The sequence below is a fragment of the Podarcis bocagei genome (assembly GCF_964188305.1).
Source record: "Podarcis bocagei genome assembly, chromosome: 10".
Classification (NCBI taxonomy): Eukaryota; Metazoa; Chordata; class Lepidosauria; order Squamata; family Lacertidae; genus Podarcis; species Podarcis bocagei.
The window spans coordinates 11857527-11880030 of NC_138135.1; the positions used below are offsets into that span (position 1 = coordinate 11857527).

A 22504-nucleotide genomic window follows, 5' to 3' on the forward strand; every position below is an offset into this window, starting at 1 on the left:
AAAAAAGTGCCATTCTGCAGCTATTTTGTGCATTTGGAAACAGTCATAGAAACATGGGAGTTCAGAAACGTTCAGGGAGATGAAATTGTAAGAGCCAGTGTGGTGTGGTGGTTAAGAGCGGTGGACTTGTAATCTGGTGAACCGGGTTCGCTTTCCTGCTCCTCCCCATGCAGCTGCTGGGTGACTTTGGGCCAGTCACACTTCTCTGAAGTCTCTCAGCCTCACTCACCCCACAGAGTGTTTGTTGTGGGGGAGGAAGGGAAAGGAGATTGTGAGCCGCTTTGAGACTCCTTAAGGGGGGTGATAAAGCGGGATATCAAATCCAAACTCTTCTTCAAACTCTTCTAAGAGACCAAAAAAAGGCCAGCCTGGATTGCAGTACATCTGCAGAAACACCAACACTGCTTTCTTTCTCTTTTGTAGGGATTGCTGTCAATGGGCAGCTGGTTGGGGCCAAGAAGCGTTTGAACAACAAGTTGCACACCTACTTTGGCAAAATCGGGTTCAATTTCGAAAAGAAAGGCTTGAAGATTGAAGTCAGCACTGAGGGCATCAGCTTGAAGGATGGCTCCTCCACCACATCCCTCTCCTGGTCCAATTTAGGAAGCCTCATTCGAAGGAGGTAATAGGGAAATCGGATGAGCATCAGGGCTTCCCTAGACTTGTTGATCTCCCTAGGTGGGGGAGAGTTATTTTAGGTTGTGTGCCCCAACAGTGATCTGCAGGTTGCCTGTGTGTGTTCCTGAAATTTTGTTGGAGTATTTGCATTCCAACCCACCCCCACCTGCCCTCCACCTGGTGGTGTCATAAACGGCCTCGGGTGTGGGGCAGGGAAAGAGACTTGCATGGCACTATGCGAGCCCCCCAAATCAGCAATGCCGCAATACAGATCTGCATTGGCTCCCAGTACGTTTCCGAGCACAATTCAAAGTGTTGGTGCTAACCTTTAAAGCCCTAAACGGCCTCGGTCCTGTATACCTGAAGGAGCATCTCCACCCCATTGTTCAGCCTGGACACTGAGGTCCAGCGCCGAGGGCCTTCTGGAGGTTCCCTCATTGCGAGAAGTGAGGTTACAGGGAACCAGACGGAGGGCCTTCTCGGTAGTGGCGCCCACCCTGTGGAACGCTTTCCCTTCAAATGTGAAGGAAATAAACAGCTATCTTATCTTTAAAAGACATCTGAAGGCAGCCCTGTTTAGGGAAGTTTTTAATATTTAAGGTTGCGTTGTTTTTAACACTCGATTGGAAGCCGCCCAGAGTAGCTAGGGAAACTCAGCCAGATGTGTGGGGTATAAATAATAAATTATTATTATTATTATTATTATTATTATTATTATTATTATTATTATTATTATTATTATTATTATATAAGGTGTGTGCTGGTTTGTAATGACACAGCTCAAAGATGGAGTTAACTCTTTATCAGCAAAGACACAGACTTGGTTGAGTGTCAGACCTAATGAGCAGAACACCTCATTCCTGGTGCTCGTATTGCATGAAAATCAGTTGCCAAGACTGAAAGTCCCATTCTCCTCATAGCTGTTTAAATTCACTACTCTAGCCACTACACCGAGGGTAGTCAACATGCAAGCCTCCAGATGTTGTTGGACTACAATTCCCATCAGCCTCAGCCATCACAGCCAGGAATGATGGGAGTTGTAGTCCGTCAAAAGATATGGAGAGCACTGCATGGACTATCCCTGCTCTACACCAGGCATCCCCAAACTTGGCCCTCCAGATGTTTTGGGACTACAATTCCCATCATCTCTGACTACTGGTCCTGTTAGCTAGGGATGATGGGAGTTGTAGTCCCAAAACTTCTGGAGGGCCGAGTTTGGGGATGCCTGCTCTACACCATATGGCTGAGGCTGCTCTTTGGATGATGACACCTGTTGCAACCAAGACAGCGTTTGACAGGTTTACGGGACACGACAGCTAGCTTCTGTTTGGTTCACAATGAGACGGTCAAAGCCCAACCAACTACATTTCTGAGTAAAGGACTCAGAACACCCTACTCATGCGTCTAGTTGCCGTTTCTCCTAGAGTGCTGGTCTCTGTGAAGAGCGACAACAAAGTCAATATCACGGTGGATGGGGACTTGTCCTTTGTGGTCGTGCTTCACCGTGTATGGAAGAAGCACCCAGTCAATGTTGACTTCCTGGGAATCTACGTCCCTCCTGCAAGCAACTTCTCCTCCAGTGTGCACGGCCTGATCGGTAAAGTCTCTTGGAGGCAGGGAGCGGGGTTCAGTGCTGCTTGTTGCTGTGTATACATGGGTCCTTGAGCTTTAGGGAAAAGAGGAAATGCTCAAAACCAGGGTGGGTGGAAGTTAAAGATGGCGGTTCCCCTTTAGAAGAACAGAATTCTCACCTGAACCATTCTGAATGTTGTTACTGTGGTCACAGGCAGGACCAGGTTTAGGTTTGATGAGGCCCTAAGCTACTGAAGGTAATGGGGCCCTTTATATGTCCAGCTGTCCTTTGTCAACAACAAATTGCCACTGTTTTTTTCTGTTGAATATATGCTCTCTGGTAATTTATGGACCTAATAGGTATCCAAAGCCATTTGCACATAACAGTCCATGCAAAATGTAGGTACCCTATATATAGAAATGAGCGAACCAGTGATATTTTAGGCAGCAGGCTAGCAGGCGGGGCCCATTACTTACGTCATAGGAGCCTACACAACACAAAACACTGTTGCTGTATGTAGGTTTTATTTTATTTGTTTTTTATCTTATATTTTGGAAATGTACATCCAGGTGTTTTTTTTCTTTAATTTTTTTTGGGGCCCCCAAGAGAGTGGGGCCCTAAACTATAGCTTGTTTAGCTTACACGTAAATCCGGCACTGCCTCAGCCACTGAGCCATGGCCCTTCCCACCTGTCATAAGTGTATATGGCACACGGGTTAAATTGGCAACATTTACTACATTTACAACAGGTCCCCGATCCCACAACATTTTCAACGTAAAGCGGATTGGGGAAACAATGGCTATGCTAGATCTGCAACCATTCTGACTCCCGCCTCCAAATATTTGGGGATTATAGTTGTGCAAGGGGTAATCCTCTTTAACGAGTGTTTCCACGTCTACAAATGTTCTTGTGAGGGGCTCACACAGCCCCCCAGGACCGCCTAATGTCAAGTGGTGATTCTCCTCCACCAGGGCAGTTCATGCTGGAGCCAGACGTGCACATCTATAATGAGCGGCCTGGACAAGATCGGGGGAAAGCTGATGCTACCATGGAAGTGAAAGGCCACAAACTCACTGTCACCAGGTAAACCACTTGAGTTAGCTGAAACCAAAGACTCTCAACCTCAGAGATGCTCAGAATGGGATGTGAAGATGTAGTTTTGCTCAGTGAATCTCTTTGTTCATGGTTTATTGTGGAACAGGATGGGGCAAAATTTCACACTGTAGTGAGGAGGAAAGCTGTGAGTTGTGTACAATATAAAATCCAACCACATGGCAGTTTTTTTTCAGGGTCCTCCCAAGCTTTGGGAAACATGTAATTTAAGAGTTCTTTTTTCAACTGAACTCCACATATTTTTATACGGAATCAAAAGTTCTGAATCCTGCAAGGTTTTCCATTTCGGGGAAATGGAAGTTCTGCCAGCCACCAGCACCCTTGTCAAGAGTCCATGAGAGCTGACACTTTTCAACTGATTGTCCCATAGATTTAGTAAACAAAGCTGCTATGAAGTTAGATTGGGACGTTTTGAGTATTTTGGTCATTCCTTGACAAACCAGCCTCCAGACTTGGGCAGCCCCACCACAGGTGAAGAAAGGTTCCTCTTTTTTGACACCCTAAAACGGTTCTGAAACCGTTTCCCCCTAACAAACAGCATCCTGGCAACCAGAGATTAGTGAGGACGATGAGAAGACTATTCCATTCAGCTTTGTTGCATACCACAGCGGTTTTATTTATTTGATTTTGCTTTTTCTGCAGAGGTGTACAGAAAGACTACCGCCTGGACCGTGTGTTTGGGACTGCTGTCCGTTGCTGGTTCGTGCACAACAGTGGGAAGGGCTTCCTCGACGGTCACTACACAGATTACCTTGTCCCCACTTTATACAGCTATCCGAAGCATCCTTGAAAGGGTGGGCGGGCCTAAAGCAGAGGCAGGAGATGGCCAGCATCTGATTGGCCAAGGCTCTTCTCCACCCACCCCTGCTGGTGATTTGCTTGTGAACCTGTCTTTCCAGGTGAAAAGCCCTTTTCCAAGAGAAAAGCCCTGGCAGGCTAGATGCAGCCTGCAGATCCCGCACTGCCTACCCCAGCACAATGAAACCTTCTCCCCACTAAAGACAGCAAACATCTCTCTGCTCATATCTAGGGTCCTCCATAACCTTTCTGGGTGTCGTGGAAGAGCAGAAAAGCAACTGGCATACATTGTGGAGTTTGAAAATAAGGCCAAGTAAGAGATGGCCATCATATATATATATGAAGATTAGTCGTCCTGGTAGGAAAAATATATTTTTCAAAGGGAATAAAAAGCTTCCTTTTTGGGATGACGTCGTCTGTTTAGTTTCTTTGGCGAAGCCTCCAGGGCTTCCACCACTGCAGCTGGGACAGAAGTCACACAGTATTAGCTACAAATCTAAACTAAAACATCCATTAAATCACTACAGGCATGTTTCCCTGCTGAGAGCACCACACATACAGAGGTTCCCAGGTGGATCTCTGACACATGTACACAGGGCAACATTTGCTTCAGGAGGACTTAGGAACGCTGAGCAGTTTGGGGACTGAATTAGTGGGGAGTAAACACAGGTCCTCTTTCTTAAATTAAATTTGGCTTGCCCAGCTGCTTATTGGAAAGAAAACCTCCCAATTATTTCACACTGTCTGCTGAGGCGGAAATATATATTCTTAACTCGAGGAGGTCCCATCGTTGTGAATGCGTTGAGGAAAAAGGACACACTGTCAAATATTCTCTTTTATTTTTAAACAGCCATAAAAAAAAATCACTGTACAAGTCATTATACATTTTTTACAAAACTACTGAAGCATTTTGAAGGGAGGGTGTAGGGCTAGATGCAGAAAACAGCATGGAGATGGTCTGCCGTATTCCCTATTTCCCAAAAATAAACGTCTGTGTCACCGGTGTTACACCATCCATTTCATCCAAGGATGGGGTTGGGGTTCAGACGAGAGGATCCAAATGGCTATGGGGTGCCCCTTCTGGGGGAGCTTCCGAGGATGTCTCCCAGCTACTCCTCAAGACCTCCAAAAAGCTGAGAGACGGCTTAGGAGCCAATGTTGCAGCAGGACGAGGGCCTGTAGAAAAGGAAATCGGGTAAAAGCTCATGAAACGGCGACAAGCATGGACCCCGTGTGTTTAACTACAGTGCTACCTCAGTTTACGAACAGCCCTGTTTACGAACTATTCAATTTACGAACTCCGCAAAACCAGAAGTAGTGTTCCAGTGTGTGAACTTTACCTCGGTCTACAAACAGAAGCCGAACAGTGGAAGGGCACCGGTGGCGGGAGGTCTCATTAGGGAAAGCGCGCCTCCATTTAAGAACGGATTTGGTTTAAGAACGGACTTCAGGAACAGATTAAGTTCGTAAACTGAGGTACCACTGTCCTTGGATCCTAGGCAGACTCTCCCATGGGGTATTCTTTGCCATAACCTGACTAACACAGGGTTACCTGGGAGCGGATTCCTCCAAGTGTACTTTCATTACAGTGGTGCCCGGCAAGACGAATGCCTCGCAAGACAGAAAACTCGCTAGACGAAAGAGTTTTCCGTTTTGGAGGTGCTTCGCAAAACGAATTTCCTATGGGCTTGCTTTGCAAGACGAAAATGTCTTGTGAGTTCCTGCGGGGGGTTTTTCCTTTCCCCCCCCCCTTTTTCTAAGCCGCTAAGCCGCTTATCAGCTGATCCGATAAGCTGATAAGCCGCTAAAAGCCGCTAATAGTGCTAATCCTCTAATCCGTCAATGGGCTTGCTTCGCAAGACGAAAAAACCGCTAGACGAAGAGAATCACGGAACGGATTCTTTTCATCTTGCGAGGCACCACTGTAATCACATTAGGGTGGTGATGGGGGAACATGACAAAAACTGAAGCGAGGACTGAGCCAGCACCTGAAAATTGCCTCTTTCTTAGACCGCCCTTAGCTGGGAGAATGAAATGGGGTTTGGGCTTAGCCACAAACTGAGCTGGCTGGCAGGGCAAGCAAAGAAGAGGAAGCAAACCATCGGAGCACTGCTTCCTCTTCTAACTCAACTATTCATGGGCGACAGCTCGAGAACAGACGAGATGGGTCATTTACCTTGATATCATATTTCACAAACGGTACATAAATAAGTCCAGCCCTTCCCAGGCAGGCCAAAATCTGCACCCATGACCTTTAACCCCATTTGGCAGATGAATCGCTCCTTGTTTGTTGACTTCCAATAATTCTACAAGGCAACTGGAAGGCTGCAACTGTTTATAGCTGGCAGCAGATTATAGAGAGGGCTTAATGGAATCACTGCTTCCCATCAGATGCACTGGACAAGTTGAAATTAAATATTACACTGTTGCAGAATTTTGATGTGTAAGGGATTTAGGCACAAAAAAATCATCGGTTCATTACGTAAAAATAAAATAAAATTCTGTTTTTTTAAAATACAAGTTCTAAAACTCCGACACAGTGGAGTTGAGTGCATCAAGGCATCCTTAGGTAGGGTACCTCCCAGTCCGTCTGCTCTTCCAATCATCTCAGGCCAACTTGGAAATGTCTTCATAGGGGATGCCTTCAACTTTACGTCCTTTCAGAGGTCCCTGGGAAGGGAAGTCAGGCAAAAGGAAACCTTCAGTCAGGCAGTTGCTAGAGAGACTTGCTTATGTGGAAATGTTAGGACATTTGGGGCTTCCTAATTTGAAGATAAGGGATGCGGGTGGTGCAGTGGGTTAAAGCACAGAGCCTAGGACTTGCCGATCAGAAGGTCGGTGGTTCGAATCCCCGCAACGGGGTGAGCTCCCGTTGCTCGGTCCCTGCTCCTGCCAACCTAGCAGTTCGAAAGCACGTCAACGTGCAAGTAGATAAATAGGTATCGCTCCGGCGGGAAGGTAAACGGCATTTCCGTGCGCTGCTCTGGTTCGCCAGAAGCGGCTTAGTCATGCTGGCCACATGACCCGGAAGCTGTACACCGGCTCCCTCAGCCAATAAAGCGAGATGAGCGCCACAACCTCAGAGTTGGTCATGACTGGACCTAATGGGTCAGGGGTCCCTTTACCTTTAATTTGAAGATAAAAGGTGAGTAAGGGGGGGGAAATGAAAGGAGGATATGAAATTCTACATGGTATAGAGAAAGCGGAGGTGAATAGTGGGAGATTCAGGGCAAAGAAGAAGAAATACTTCTCCATGCAGCAGATAGCTGAACTATGGAATTTTCTCCCACAAAATTTGGTGATGGTCACTGACCTGGGCGGCTTTAAAAGTGGATCAGAAAAAAACAATGCTGGATAAGGCTGTTAGTATACCACCCTTGTGATCAGTTGTGAATGATGCTGAATAGGATTGCTAGGCTAGATGGGAATTTGGTCTGAGCCAGCAGAGCTCTTTTCATAATCTCTCCATCCCTGCCAAACTGTACTGTTTACTCAAGAGGAAAGCTCACGAAACTAAAGTGACCAGAAAAGGAAAAATAGGATAGAAAAACAGGCAAGGAGAGAGATTCTTTCGTCCATTAGGCAAACAGTACTGATGACACAGAAATCTTAAAACGACATTAGCAGTAAATAGAAACTGAAATGTTAGGAGTTTGCCAAGCTTTGGAAAAACGCACAGGTTAGGCTGGGACTTGGCAAAGCGTTATGCAGGATTAGTGAGAAGATTGATCAAGAGCTCTATTCTAAGGGGGGGTGCATTTTGGGTTGGGGAATATTTTAATATTTCATTTATGGTGCCAAAATACCCAAAATGAGGCTTCGGCAGCAGTCCTGTGCAATATTTACCTGGGAGTAAGACCCTCTGGACACAGTAGGGCTTACTTCTGAGTAAGCACAGGACTGCCTTGTTAACGTTCCAAACAGCACACCATGAGACAGCAGGGGTGAAAAGATACTTACAGTTTCAATGAGTATCGTTGCCGAAAACTTTTTCTCATGGATGCTCTCTAAGGTAGCTTCATTTCCTCTATAGCCCCCGTTTAGAACTAGTACCTTTTTGCCTGAAACATGAACACATGTGAATCTGCTTTAGATTGAGTGAAACCCTGGGTCAGCTGTCTTTTCTGAATGCACAGACACTGGGGTTAGTAACTGGATTCTTCTGCATGCAAAACATTATTCTGTCGCCTGAGCTCACAGAGCTCCATCTCCCAATTTCATTGCTGCCTTCTGGCATTGGGGAGGTTGAGAATGTGGGATTTGATCGGGAGTAAACATGGACCAATGGTACCAACTAGTATGGGAAACAGCCTTATTAGAAAAACTAACCAACAAACTGAAACTGACACGGGGACAAGTGAAAGAAGATGCCTTCAGCCCGGTATGGCTCCCCTTGATCACATCCACAGCCCAACAAGACAACGACAAGAATCCACCAACAGCATACGAAGCAATATGGCTAATCTGATTCAAAAACACCCACCAAAAAACACCCACTCACACATGAAAACAAAGTCCACCACAGCCAATCACAAACAAACAACCTTCTTTTCTGGCGATCACTCGTAGCCGAGTAAGATTGTCTTCCATAAACACAGTTTTAACAGTGTTAATCTAGTCTATGAAAGTCTGTCAACTGACTTCATAAACAGATTTCCCCCCTCTGCTACAATTTTAAATTAAGGGTTAACTGATAGCCTAACTTTCAATCTAGTATCACTCCACCTGGGCTTTAAAGTGGTTGGATTCAACAGAAAGCACCTCGGCCCTCCAGATATTTTGAGACTACAATTCCCATCATCCCCGACCACTGGTCCTGCTAGCTAGGGATCATGGGAGTTGTAGGCCAAAAACATCTGGAGGGCCGAGGTTGAAGAAGTCTGGTCTAGGGGACAGGAAATGGAAATCTCAAGTTGGTGGCTACTAGGCATTCTGGCCAGGCTCTATCTCCCATGCCAGAGGCAGCCTGGGAGGCAAAAACTGTGCTCAGATCCTGCTTTCATCTGGTTGGTACTAGATGGGCCTGATCCAACAAAGTCTTCTCTTATTGGTCTGGCAAGATGGCTTACCTGGTGCTGGGATCACAGTCTCCAGATGCGTTTGGTCAAGCTTCAGTTTATCTCCAGAGTCAATCACCTTGACAACTGCTGTGTATTTGTCAATTACTTCCTATAATATTAATGCACATCATCATCATCATCATTATTATTATTATTTCAGTTTATATACCATCCTTTAACCAAAGATCCCAGGGCAGTGTAAAACACTAAGAACATATTTTACACAGCATAATAGTAAAAACATAATACACAGCATAACAATAAAATAATAATCATAACAGTCCCCTCACACAAATTTAATGGGCTATAGATTATTTAATGGCTAAAGGCCTGGGTAAAGAGGATTGTTTCCACCTGCTGCCTAAAGACATGTAGTGATGGCGCCAAGCGAGCCTCTCTGGGAACAGCATTCCACAAATGGGGAGCCACTGCAGAAAAGGCCCATTCTCTAGAGCAGGGGTGTCCAAACATTTTTCAAAGAGGGCCAGATTTGATGAAGTGAACGTGCGTGAGGGCCGACCATTTTGCCTGACGTTCTTTGAACCGTTGAAATGAAATGCAAATCAAATGAAATGCAAATTAACTATTTTATGCAAAGTTTTTTGCAAAAAGGCATAACTTTCATTTCGTCACATGGATGAAAAATCTAAACAGGTGTTAAATCACCCTGCCTTTCATATTTTTAAGGCCAGATTGGGGGGGGGGGGAATCCAGGAAACTGAAATATATGTCAGGAACATTGTAAAGTACATTACATATTATTGGTAATAAAGGTTGTCTGTCAACTTTTAAGTTCAAAAAATATGAACAGGAACGTAACACCAAGTTGGCACAAACCTCTTGATGAGGTTTGACTAGCAAATAAATGTTAAAGGAAGTGTGTGTGTGTGTGTGTGTGTGTGTGTGTGTGTGTGTCGCTTTTTCTTCCCTCTCTCCTTAAAAGCACTTTCTTCTCCATTACGGCAAATGGCCCCCAGGCCGGACTTTGGACATGCCTGCTCTAGAGGCAATGGAACACTTGCCAGGGTGAGGTGGGTGAATGGAACGGTGGATCTCCGATGTACCTCGGGTTATAGCTGCTTCAGGTTGCGTTTTTCCAGGTTGCGGACCACCGAAACCTGGAAGTATCGGAATGGGTTACTTCCGGGTTCCAGCGGTTGCAAATGCACAGAAGCACTAAATCGCGCTTTGTGCATGCGCAGAAGCGCCGAATTGCAACCCACGCATGCGCAGACGCAGGTTGCAAACACTGCAGGTTGCGAACGTGCATCCCACACGGATCACGTTCGCAACACGAGTGTCCACTGTTTAGGGAAGCTTTTAATATTTGATGTATCACAGTATTTTAATTTTTTTTGGAAGCCATCCACAGTGGCTGGGGAAGCCCAGCCAGATGGGCGGGTATAAATAATAAATTATTATTATCGTTGTTGTTGTATCAGATGGGAAACTTGGGACTGAGCGGTGCAGCTTTCCCAAGGCACTTGAATTTTCCATGGTGCCTGGCTTTCCCAAAGGCCTTGGATATGAACCCGGCCCTCGCAGGTCCAATGCCAGGTTTTACTGGGGCTCTCTGATTCATGAAGGTGGAACCTGCAGCACACCCAGGGCTTTTGGACTTCATCTGCCAGCCTGGCCAGGAATGATGGCAGCAACATTGGGGGGGGGCACAGGTTCCCCATCCCTGCCTAAAGTTGCAGCAGCCCAGTGGGGATGCAGAGCAGTGTCTGGGAAAACCCTGAGCCATGCAGCACCGCTGCTTCAACCACGCCAAATACCTCCCCCCTCAACTATAACAAACATGTTTGCTGACAGACAAAAGGCCAGCAGGCTCACCTTGACAACGGCCTTCTTTTTGTGGTATTTCTCGCCCAGTTTCTTCGTTATAATTTTGACCACAATTTCCTGGAGAAGAGAGAAGGGGGGAGGCTATTTACGTATGCCACTACTGCAGCAGCCCGTGTTTCGTTAGCCCCAAAATGGAAAACAAGTGAAGTCCCAGCTAAAGAAGAATGGCAACTTAAACTGACAGAATATGTATCTGAAGAAGTGTGCATGCACACGAAAGCTCATACCAAGAACTAACTTAGTTGGTCTTTAAGGTGCTACTGGAAGGAATTTTTTTATTTTGACAGAATATGCACAGCTTGCAGATTTAACATATAGGATAAGAGAACAAGAAAAATATATGTTTAAAGAAGATTGGAAAATGCTTAATGAATATATGGGTGAAAATTGTGTACATTTGAAAACGTTGGCAGCATTAAGATAAATTCAACAGTGTAAATAAGTTTTGGTGGATGTAAAAGTGGAATAAAGGTAAAGGGACCCCTGACCATTAGGTCCAGTCGTGACCGACTCTGGGGTTGCTGCGCTCATCTCGCTTACTGGCCGAGGGAGCCAGCGTACAGCTTCCGGGTTAAGTGGCCAGCAGGACTAAGCTGCTTCTGGCAAACCAGAACAGCGCACGGAAACGCCGTTTACCTTCCCGCCGGAGCGGTACCTATTTATCTACTTGCACTTTGATGTGCTTTCGAACTGCTAGGTTGGCAGGAGCAGGGACTGAACAACGGAAGCTCACCCCATCGCAGGGATTCGAACCGCCGACCTTCTGATCAGCAAGTCCTCGGCTCTGTGGTTTAACCCACAGCGCCACCCGTGTCCCTAAAAGTGGAATACTGAATGGTTTAGTTTATGTAAAATATGCAGGGATCTACAGCATGCAAATTGAATCATCGAAGGAGGAGAAGGGAAGTCATTGGTATTTTAAGGTTGTTCAAATGAATATCCTCAAATGTAAAACAGAAAAACCTAATAAAAATTATACAAAAAACAAATAAAAACAAAAGCATTCTTCAATCCCTTTATATTACCACCACATGCAATTTTTCTCATTTGTTCAATTCAAATTACAAATTAAAACAAATTCATCTGATTCATGGGGGGGGGGGGAGAGATTTAAAAAAGACAAAATACATTCAGGTAGGTTGCTCTCCTTTCATTTCTCATGGATCTCAGCAGATGCTGCCTTTGAGGCACTGCAGAAGGACCTAGGCTGCAACCCTGAGGCCCTGTTTATTTGGTTAACCGTTGTGCCACAGACTGCAGTCACAGCTGCTCTGGCCTTGTGCCATTGTCCACCCTTCCCTAATGCACACAGAAAACTAGCACTCCCAGCACCCTCAAAGAACTACACTTCCCAGCATTCTTTGAAAAAAGCCGTGACTCTTTAAAGTAGCATCATGCTACTTTAAATGCATCGTGCAGATGGGGCTTGAAAGTGGACTTTTAAAAAATTCATTCTGAACCCAGATTAAAAATAAAGTGCTACCCTTCCAATACTCCACATCGTTTGGTCCGGACACAAAACCGGCACGCAGGCAAATCAATCATCTGTTCCATTACGGAGTATCGTTTGGATGGAACCAGCCTGAAAGTGAAAATGCAGCTTGCACGCTGAATGATACGGTCCAGGTCCCCGTTGGATACTTACAGGCTGCAGCCAATAGTCTGTCCGGGAAGATTTCTTCTTCTCTTCCTCAAACTAAGAGAGGAAAGGACACATAACTGGTTCAAATTTAAGATCAAAGGAAGGATGATATTTAAAGTGTGTTGCTTCCATCTTTATTACGGTCATAGATCAGCATAAGAGGGGGTGTTTTGCAATAATTTAAAATCTGTAAAACGTTTTTAAAAGGTAAAGGGAACCCTGTCCAGTCGTGACCGACTCTGGGGTTGCGGTGCTCATCTCGCTTTATTGGCCGAGGGAGCCAGGGTACGGCTTCTGGGTCATGTGGCCAGCATGACTAAGCTGCTTCTGGCGAACCAGAGCAGCGCACGGAAACGCCGTTTACCTTCCTGCCGAAGTGGTACCTATTTATCTACTTGCACTTTGATGTGCTTTCAAACTGCTAGGTTGGCAGGAGCAGGGACCGAGCAACGGGAGCTCACCCTGTCACGGGGATTCAAACCGCTGACCTTCTGATCGACAAGTCCTAGGCTCTGTGGTTTTACCCACAGTGCCACCCGCGTCCCTTACGTAAAACGTTTTGGAAAGCTAAAATTATTAAAACAGAAGGTATATATACAAAACCTGTAAGACTCTAAAAGCAGCTAAAAAAATCTATAAGAAGGGTTAAGAGCATTAAACAGATGTGGAAGAGCATAAAAGATTAGTATATAAAAGGCTACGGCTATCAGTTTACAAAGCACTTTGATATGAGCATTCATTAAATCCAGTTTGTGGCACAGGTCATCATCCGACGAATTTTGAGCGCTACTATGCAGAACCTGGTAACGTTATATGTTGTAGCAGGGTTGGTATCTGAAAGCAGCAGGGGAATATAGAATTGTCCTATGAGCCCTGGGTACATAAGGAGTAGTGGGGAGGTGAGGCTAATACAAATGTCTCTATAATATAGGCACTGGAGAAGCACATGCTATAATAATAACAATTTATTATTTATACCCCACCCATCTAGCTGGGCTTCCCCAGCCACTCTGGGCAGCTTCCAACAAAATATTAAAATACCGTAATACATCAAACATTAAAAGCTTCCCTAAACAGGGCTGTCTTCAGATGCTCTGTTGTTTCGATTTGTCCAGAATCACAGGGGCTTTACCTGTTCCCAAAGAATGAATTTTATGACTTCCAGAGAGGTAAGATTATCACCAACAACATGCGACCACACCCCACTTGACAGGGACATGATTCCCCCAGCCCACCCCTCAACATTTCCACCGTGAGAATCTGAACTTTTAAAAAAACCTATAGTCTGGAATATATTTTCATACACTTTTCCAGACAGCAATGCCCCTGGTGGCTCTATCACAATTTTACTCAAGGTGCAAAGAGAGATGTTGTTTTTGAGAAAGGGGGCTTCTTATTATAGTGAGAAGCGTGAATTAATGGGCTCTGGGAGAGGAGATAGGGACTGCTTTGCTCCTCCTGGTTAGCTCTCTCCAGACCAACCATGGGCTGCCATCTAGGTCCACCCTAACGTTTATGGGTTGTGGTTTGTCCAAGAGGGCGAAACCAGAAGCCCAAATTTGAACGATGCACCAAACCATGGCTTAGCAAAATGCAAAGCAGCTGTAATCTCCTTTCTAGAAACTCACAGGTGCGAAGCCATGATACGGGTTAGTGTGAAGTGTAAACCTCTTACTTTTTCAAGCTATTCAGATGGAAATCTTAACCCCGCATGGCTGCTTTATGTTTCTTGCAGATCTCCATGCTTTGTTCCCTTTTTTTTCACATTTGCAACTTAATCCTGCAAATTTCATCTCACTGCACCTCCATGATCTCGTCGAGGGCTGTTTTCTTCTTCTTCCTCTTCTTCTCTTTCTCTGAATTCTGAGGCATTTCTTTCCGCTTCACTGTGGGTGCTGCTCCCGCCTCCTTCAGTGCACTGGATCCAAGCGCACTGAAAAAAGAGAACACAGACAAACAATGCAAACCTAACCCGTCTACTCAGAAGCTAAGCCCTAGTGAATTCAACAGGGCTTACTCTCAGGTAATGGAGCTAGGCCTGCCGCCTTAGCCTGCAAGCTTTCTCAGAGAAACATAACACTTAACAGGGGCTGCAAGGGCCCACCCCCCTCTCCAAGAAGCAGCTTGATTGGCCCAGCAGAGTGCCAATCCGATTGCCACTAAGAAACTCAAGTTCTGTGCTGGGACATTAAATGCTGCTCTGTACCTCTGCCTATCATGCTCGGTTTATTCCGTTCCCAAGTGAATAAGGGTTGAATTCAAAGGAATTCTACTCAGACCTACTGGTATCAATGAGCCTATGTTAGGTATTACCATTAATTTCCATTGGACTACCCTGAGTAGGGCTAGCACTGGATACAATTCTATGGGCTGGATTCAACAGACGTAGCAGTAGAAGGCAATACAAGGGCTTATGCTAGCAAAACAGGGCTGAATGATCGCAAGAGCACGATGTTGAATTTCTCCCTGTATTTTCAAACCACCGCTTCCATTTCTGGTCAAGGATCAGAAAACAAAGGTTGCTGATGGTGCAACTGGGTTTAGGTAGGAGAGTGTTAAGAGGGTGTTAAGTTTGCCATGCCAGGAAGCAACTCCCAGGCTTGGAGTACAATCCCAAAGGTTGTTCTCCTTTCTCTGAGGTGTGAAGGGAGAGGCAGAAAAGTCAGGATATGGGGGGCACCCCGTGGAACAAACTTGTCGACTGGCAAAATATTCACCATCCGAATAAGGGCAGATGAGAAACAAAAGATGCAAACTGGAAAGACACTGACCTGGCTTTGGAATGAGACGCTGTTGAAGTACTTGCTCCTTTGCACAAATTAAATACCACTGAAATAAAGGAAAAAAGGATGTTCCCTCTTAGTTCATACTCTCCAGACAATGAGTTCAATCTCAGGCTTGCCAATTGGTTCCCGCAAAAGCCTTGCCTGGGGAGATCACAGGGTTCCATATCCATTTAATAATAATAATTATTATTATTTTATTATTTATACCCCGCCCATCCGGCTGGGCCTCCCCAGCCACTCTGGGCGGCTTCCAAAAAAATATTAAATTAATATTAAAAATATTAAAATACTATAATTTACCTTTCTCCTCCTCGTTTTCTCTGTTCAGTTCTGTGTAGACCGGTTCTCCCTGCGAGAGGATAACAGAGCAACTTCAGGGCTTGAGCACACCACTGATGAACGTAAGCCAGAGCAGTTCTGGGAGTTTAAACTTAACAGTGAGGAGGGAAGTTAAGCAAGTCTCTATGGACCAAGTGAAGCCCTTTTAGAGAACAGGTGGCTTTTGGGCAGATGAAAGTGGCAAGATCTACAGCAGGGAAGGTCACAGGTCGGGGACGCATAGGGAATCAAGGAAAGGAAGAGAGGGATGATGGCGGATGTTGCCACCAACGCAGGAACCACTTGCCAGTGGAGCAGAGCAACTATGCTAGCTTCCCAGCAGGTGGGTCGCTGTTGTTCATTGGGAAGGTGAGCAGGGAGGTGGCGGGCAGGTCAGCAAGGTGCAAAGGCACCATCAGGAACACTAGATTGGCTCTATCAGTGTGTCTGCAGCTCACCGGCCTTGTGGCTGCCTTGCCCTCCCAGCAGCTGGGCCACTGTTGCTTACCAAGAGAGAGGGAGGCAAAGCAGCAGGCAAGTCAATGTGCTGCAAATGCGCTGACAGAGCCAAGCTGGTGCCCCTGCTGAAATGTTTGCACCATGCCAACTCCTGCTGCTTACTGGTAAACAAGAAGACCCATCTATGCTAGGAAAATAGCTTCGCCCCTTCGGCACCAACCTCCTTGGGCATTCTAGTTATACCCAAAGACTTTTGCACTTCGAATCTGATGGAGAAGACCTTTGCAGACCTGCTCTTTCCCCTCCAAGCCTCTCCGGACTTGTTCTTCAATGAATCGGGCAGTTTTCTCTTCATCATCCAGGTCCTGTTTCTTTTTCTTCTCCTGCTCTTGCTGCCTACGGATCGTCTCGGGGTCTCGGTCGATATATTGGATGTACCAGCCTTTGGGAGTTTCGTCCACTTTGCAGAAGCCTTAAGAACACGCAAAGAAAGAGAATGGTTATGGTTGTTCAGAAACAAGAAACAGCAATGTACATCCAGGAATTGAGATGCTCTTTTTCAGTCAATACAAAATTAGTCACAGGTTGATGCTGTGGCATGGCAAGCTATCAGATCTCTGTTGCTGTATTAAAGAGAGCTGGGGTACTGGATTGGGGAATAAGGCAATGAGCCAAAAACCTCCAGTTCAAATCTCTTCCCAGTTACAAACCCAAGAGAGGGCCCATAACCCTTCTTTCAGCTGCAAATCAATTCCCTCTTCTCCCACACCTGGCCATCTGCACTGTAAGATGGTTACAAGTGTATGCACCAGACTTCCCCAACATGGTACCCTCCAGGAGTTTTGGACTACAGTTCCCATCATCCCAAGCTAGCACTGCCCAACCTTCAAGGGTTATGAATCCACCTGTCTAGAGAGGGTCAAACCGTGTGAAGTCAAACCACTGTGTTAGCAGCACCGAAGTGACCTCCCCAGGGCACAAGCCTGGAAGTAATGGATCCAAACTACAAGAAAGAAGATTCCACCTAAACATTAGGAAGAACTTCCTGACAGTAAGAGCTGTTCGACAGTGGAATTTGCTGCCAAGGAGTGTGGTGGAGTCTCCTTCTTTGGAGATCTTTAAGCAGAGGCTTGACAACCATATGTCAGGAGTGCTCTGATGGTGTTTCCTGCTTGGCAGGGGGTTGGACTCGATGGCCCTTGTGGTCTATTCCAACTCTATGATTCTATGATTCTATGAGTGTGTCTGGAGGTCCTGAGCTGCCCAGATGACAAGACACCCTCTCTTGGCCTTGCTGATGTAGTCCAAAGGAAAGCAGAGCAAGACATTTGGCACCAGCTTGGCTGCAGGGGTTGCCAGAAGGAGGCATACAAGGCGCCATCCAACTGTCTTAGGGACTCTGCTCCAGATTTGTGTAGGGTTATTTCTCTTGAAGATATTTCACAAGGCAGTGCAAGTTTAGGATCAGAGCTTTCCTGCTCCTAATGGGTTACTTTCCCAGGTTGATGAGCCCCATATGCCCCTCGCTTCCTTCTACAACATGTGCAGAAACCGCCTTCTTGACTGTTGGACCCACTTTTGGTCTCATATGCTCAATCCACCAGAGCCTCTGTACAGTGGTACCTCCGGTTGCAGACGGGATCCGTTCCGGAGCTCGGGGTCAGATCCTGAGGTTTCCGCAACCAGGGGGACCGCTTCTGCACATGCGAGCGCGGTGACAGAGTGCTTCTGCTCATGCACGCGGCGCGGTAGAGCGCTTCTGCACATGCGACAAAACCCGGAATAATACTTCCAGGTTTGCCGTGTACATATCCTGAAGGATACGTAACAGGAGGTGAACGTAAGTAGAAGTACCACTGTATTTGTATGTGGGGAAAATCCCTAACACATTGAGGGCTTGAGACCCATCGTAATGGCTAGACCATTACTTGCACACTTTCAAACATACTGTCACAATCATTAAGTACTAGTAACGTGTTGCTGCTTTTTTAAAAGAAGAAAGATTAAGCCTGTGCCCAACTATCCATTATATGACACTGTCCCTTTGGATTAGATGAATTTGGAACAACTGAATGAAAGATAGAATAATTCGCAACAGCAAGATAATGAAGAGTTGGTGGAAGAAGATTGGAAAAAAATTAAAATTTATTTACAGAAACATTGCAAGATCCAGGAATGTTAGAAGGATGTTGGAATGAAGCAATGTGGTTTTAGCAGAAATGATATAAAAGATTAGGTAAAAATTGATTTTTTAAGTGGTGAAACGAGAATGTAAAATTATAGTACACTAAGATAAATTATTAGGATAAAAACTAAGCGGAAAGGATTTGCTGAAATATTTAATTGAACTAGAATACAAAAAAGGGAGGTGTGAGGAGGTCAGGGAAACAAGTAAATGAAAGATAAGACATGGAAAGATGGAATTGTTTTTAATTGTTTATATTTTCTTGTATTTTGTATTTTCTGCTCTTCTTTTTTCCTTTTTTTCCTTTTCCTTTTCTTTTTCTTTCTTTTTTTTGGTAACTTTTTTGAAACTCTAATAAATATTATTATTTTTTTTTAAAAAGATAATGCTCTCAGACATTTTCAACACCAGAATTCCTAGATCTTTCTTGGTTTCCTTTTTGGAAGCCATCCATTCACAAACAGAATTACCTTCTCTCCCTAGCCACTTGGTAAAATCCGTCAGAGTTTCCCATTGGGTAGCATTCATATGGATGTGTTCTCGGTGACTAATATATTCATTATATACTATATTATTGTGGACCCTCTTTGTTCCTAGAAGGGAAAAAAAGGCTCTTAATAACAAGTCTGAAGTTAGATAGAAAGAACTCTGAATTTTAAGAAATGTGATTCTGTTCCAACCAAGTGATTTACCAAATCTTCTTCTGAGAAGTTCTAAGAAATCATTCCGGAATTCCCTAGGGAAATATAAAAGGGACAATTGCAGCAAATGTATGTCTGACCAAAATCAGATATGAAGATAACTGCTTCCATTTGTGTGCAAGTATGCTAGCTTCTGAGTAACACAGAACTCTTCCTAGGTAAGAGCTGGATGTGACTTTGATCTCTTCATTATACTGAAACTCTGGCACATGAACAGGAAGATCCCAATCACAGGTCCCAATCACATAAGGGTAGATCAATTCCCCATGGGGGAAGCCTCCACTATGCTCCAGTTTCATTCAACAACCATCCACATATTGAAAATTCTTTGTATGTGCAAATCACCACACTGAAAAGGTTGTGCTGCTTGCTTAATTGTTTTTTGTCCTGGTATTTAAGGTTTTTCTTTTTCTAGAAAGTGTTTTAAAAGATTATGGATACAGGTCAAATCTACAAAAAATTGCAGAACAGAACACCATGCAGGAAAAGTAAAGGTGGGAAATTATTCTGTGAGGCAAGCTGAAAAACATGAACTGACCAAATGATTTCCCTAGTATCGCACTGAATTCCGTGATATGACTTTGTATGATTATAATATATAACAATAATTAACAAACAGCAGTAAAAACAGTGCCAATATATTGGCCAAACTCACTCTGAAAAATAATCCATGAATTGCTGAGGATCTTCAGATGCCAGCAGCAGCTGTCGCTGGTGAGATTCTGACATACAATGGCATTTAAAGCCATTCTAGGAGGGAAATGTAAAAAGACGGTTGTACTCAGAGATGACAAGCAACCTGCATTTAAAAAACCCCACAATAAAACTTTAGGTGGAAATGCAAAATGTGTGAAGCTTTTTCCTTGATCATTTTCTGGAAGGACGTTGCTTACGGCTTTCGTACCCAGACACAAATCTTTTATGTTACAGTGGTGCCTCGCTAGACGAAATTAATTCATTCCGCGAGTTTTTTCGTCTAGCGAATTTTTCGTCTTGCGAAGCACGGTGTCGGAAAAGTTTTGGAAAAGCTTCAAAAATCACCAAAAACCTCAAAAAGGCTACCACACCGCGTTCTATGAGTTGCTCCTCGAAGTCAAGTCGCAACTGTATTAACGGTGTTAAGAAAAAGGAAACAAACTTGCAAGACGTTTTTGTCTTGCAAAGCAAGCCCATAGGGAAATTCGTCTTGCGAAGCAGCTCAAAAACCGCAAAACCCTTTCGTCTAGCGAGTTTTTCGTCTTGCGAGGCATTCGTCTTGCAGGGCACCACTGTACTACTACTACTACTACTACTACTACTACTACAGTAATTGCTTTTAAATACCACCCTATACTTGGGGGTCTCAGGGCGGTTCACAGGATATCATTATTACTGCATATTTATTAAAGGTCTATACCGTCCTTCATCCATATATCACAGGGCAGTTTACAACGTAAAACACAAAAATACACACCATAGTAACAAAAACAATAATCCCCACCTTCACAGATATAGTTTAAAAGCTCGTAGATGATTTAATTAGCCAAAGGCCGTAATGTTGTAAGTTCCAAGGGTGTACAGTATCCTAAATTATCAGAGATATTTAACCTGAGCGGATTTCCAAAGCATATCTTACTCGAGAACAACTCCAGAAGATACACAAGAGTCCTTTTTTGCAAAGGTGATGAACCATTAATGTCAAGCAGAGCCCCCATGTCCAGGGGCAACATACCTGTGAAGCTTCGTCTGTCGGTCAGATAGATTTATAAATTCTGCAGCTTTTCAAATGTTTGTGGGTGGGTGGGGATATGAATGCCTCGTTTTCGTTTCTGCTATTGTTATGTATTTTGCGTTCGCACTTTGTATTTTCTTTTTTTCTGTTGTGAACAGCCCTGGGATATTCGGGCAAAGGGGGGCAAATAAAATAATAATAATAACATTTTCAAAAGCAGAGACATCACCTTGCCAACAAAGGTCCGTATAGTTAAAGCTATGGTTCTCCCAGTAGTGATGTATGGAAGTGAGAGCTGGATCATAAAAAAGGCCGAATAATGGATGCTTTTGAATTCTGGTGCTGGAGGAGACTCTTGAGAGTCCCATGGACTGCAGGAAGATCAAACCTATCCATCCTTAAGGAAATCAGCCCTGGGTGCTCATTGGAAGGACAGATCCTGAAGCTGAGGCTGCAATACTTTGGCCACCTCATGAGAAGACTCCCTGGAAAAGACCCTGATGTTGGGAAAGATGGAGGGCACAAGGAGAAGGGGACGACAGAGGACGAGATGGTTGGACAGTGTTCTCGAAGCTACCAGCATGAGTTTGACCAAACTGCGGGAGGCAGTGGAAGACAGGAGTGCCTGGCGTGCTCTGGTCCAGGGGGTCACGAAGAGTCGGACACGACTAAACAACAACTGGGAAATTAATGCTTTGTTTTCATTTCTGCTTTTGTTATGTACAGTGGTACCTCTGGTTACGTACTTAATTCGTTCCGGAGATCTGTTCTTAACCTGAAACTGTTCTTAACCTGAAGCACCACTTTAGCTAATGGGGCCTCCTGATGCCGCCGCACAATTCCTGTTCTCATCCTGAAGCAAAGTTCTTAACCCGAGGTACTATTTCTGGGTTAGCGGAGTCTGTAACCTAAAGCGTATGTAACCCGAGGTACCACTGTATTTTGCGTTCTCGCTTTGTATTTTCTTTTTTCTGTTGTGAACCGCCCTGGGGTATTTGGCAAAGAGTGGTAAATAAGATAAAATAATGATGATGATGATGATGATGATGGCAGTGGTGATAAAACACGAAACAGATATGCTGCGCCTGGCTCTGGAGGCTCTACTGGGCACCTTCCACACAACACGCCCCCCCCCAACCTTCCTCTCTCACCTCATCCCGGCACTGCTTCTGGCACATCTGGCAGTACCAGCGCAGCTTCTGCAGCCCCTTCGACTTGATGCGGTTGGCGATGGCCTTGGGGCTCAGGAAGTCCGTCTTCCCCATGGCGGCGGCGGCGGCGGCGGCGGCGGAGCGACAGGGCAGCAAACGAACAACAAACCAGAGCCGCTTCCGGGTTCTCTCCCCCCTGTTAGGAAAGGCCGGAAGCGGAAGTGACGAATATAACCAACCCTCATGCCCATAGAACGGGGGCCACCGAAAGGGTAGAGGGGTAGAGAGACGCTGACTTCCGGTTCCAAATTTGGACAGAAGGACGCCAACACTTGCAGCAGTGGAAGCAGATGCGTTTTTTAAATATAATTTAATATTTAGTATTTAGTATTTTAAATATAATTGTTTTCAATAGGGCCTGGCCTTGATACGGCTCAGTTGCACTGTTAAAGCAATTCTTATAATTATCCCTCTTTTTTTGCTAAAAGAAGTGGCAAACAGCTGATCTATATATCTATCAAATGTATTTAGGCTACATAT

At 44.9% G+C, this 22504-nt stretch overlaps 2 protein-coding genes across 3 annotated transcripts in view; one reads left to right on the plus strand and one right to left on the minus strand.

The window, feature by feature from the left end:
• ITIH2 (inter-alpha-trypsin inhibitor heavy chain 2) overlaps window positions 1–4510 on the plus strand; it is a 40941-nt gene extending 36431 nt beyond the window's left edge. For both annotated transcript variants that reach the window (XM_081209897.1, XM_081209896.1), the window contains 4 exons: window positions 424–622; window positions 2043–2215; window positions 3164–3275; window positions 3948–4510. In XM_081209897.1, coding sequence (XP_081066023.1) covers window positions 424–622; window positions 2043–2215; window positions 3164–3275; window positions 3948–4095 — 632 coding nt within the window. In that variant the 3' untranslated portion in view covers window positions 4096–4510. The remainder of the gene's footprint in view (window positions 1–423; window positions 623–2042; window positions 2216–3163; window positions 3276–3947) is intronic.
• A 413-nt stretch (window positions 4511–4923) lies between these two features.
• KIN (Kin17 DNA and RNA binding protein) lies at window positions 4924–22161 on the minus strand. The gene is made up of 14 exons (XM_081210395.1): window positions 21965–22161; window positions 19758–19852; window positions 19094–19137; window positions 18872–18994; window positions 16507–16688; window positions 15740–15788; window positions 15425–15482; window positions 14457–14586; window positions 12657–12707; window positions 11000–11068; window positions 9173–9272; window positions 8064–8164; window positions 6682–6773; window positions 4924–5279 (listed from the first exon to the last, which is right to left on the minus strand). The coding sequence occupies exons 1-13, from the start codon at window positions 22076–22078 to the stop codon at window positions 6711–6713; spliced, it is 1179 nt and encodes a 392-aa protein (XP_081066521.1). The 5' UTR covers window positions 22079–22161; the 3' UTR covers window positions 4924–5279; window positions 6682–6710.
• Window positions 22162–22504: the final 343 nt, after the last annotated feature.

Bases quoted from the DNA above. Each gene is read 5' to 3' on its own strand.
- KIN (XM_081210395.1), bottom strand. From the start codon at position 22,078: ATGGGGAAGACGGACTTCCTGAGCCCCAAGGCCATCGCCAACCGCATC. The intron at 18,995-19,093 runs GTAAATCACTTG...TTTCCCTTCTAG, and splicing joins ACTTCTCAGAAGAAGATTTG to GAACAAAGAGGGTCCACAAT. The intron at 15,789-16,506 runs GTCTGCAAAGGT...ATCCTCTCGCAG, and splicing joins GCTTGGAGGGGAAAGAGCAG to GGAGAACCGGTCTACACAGA.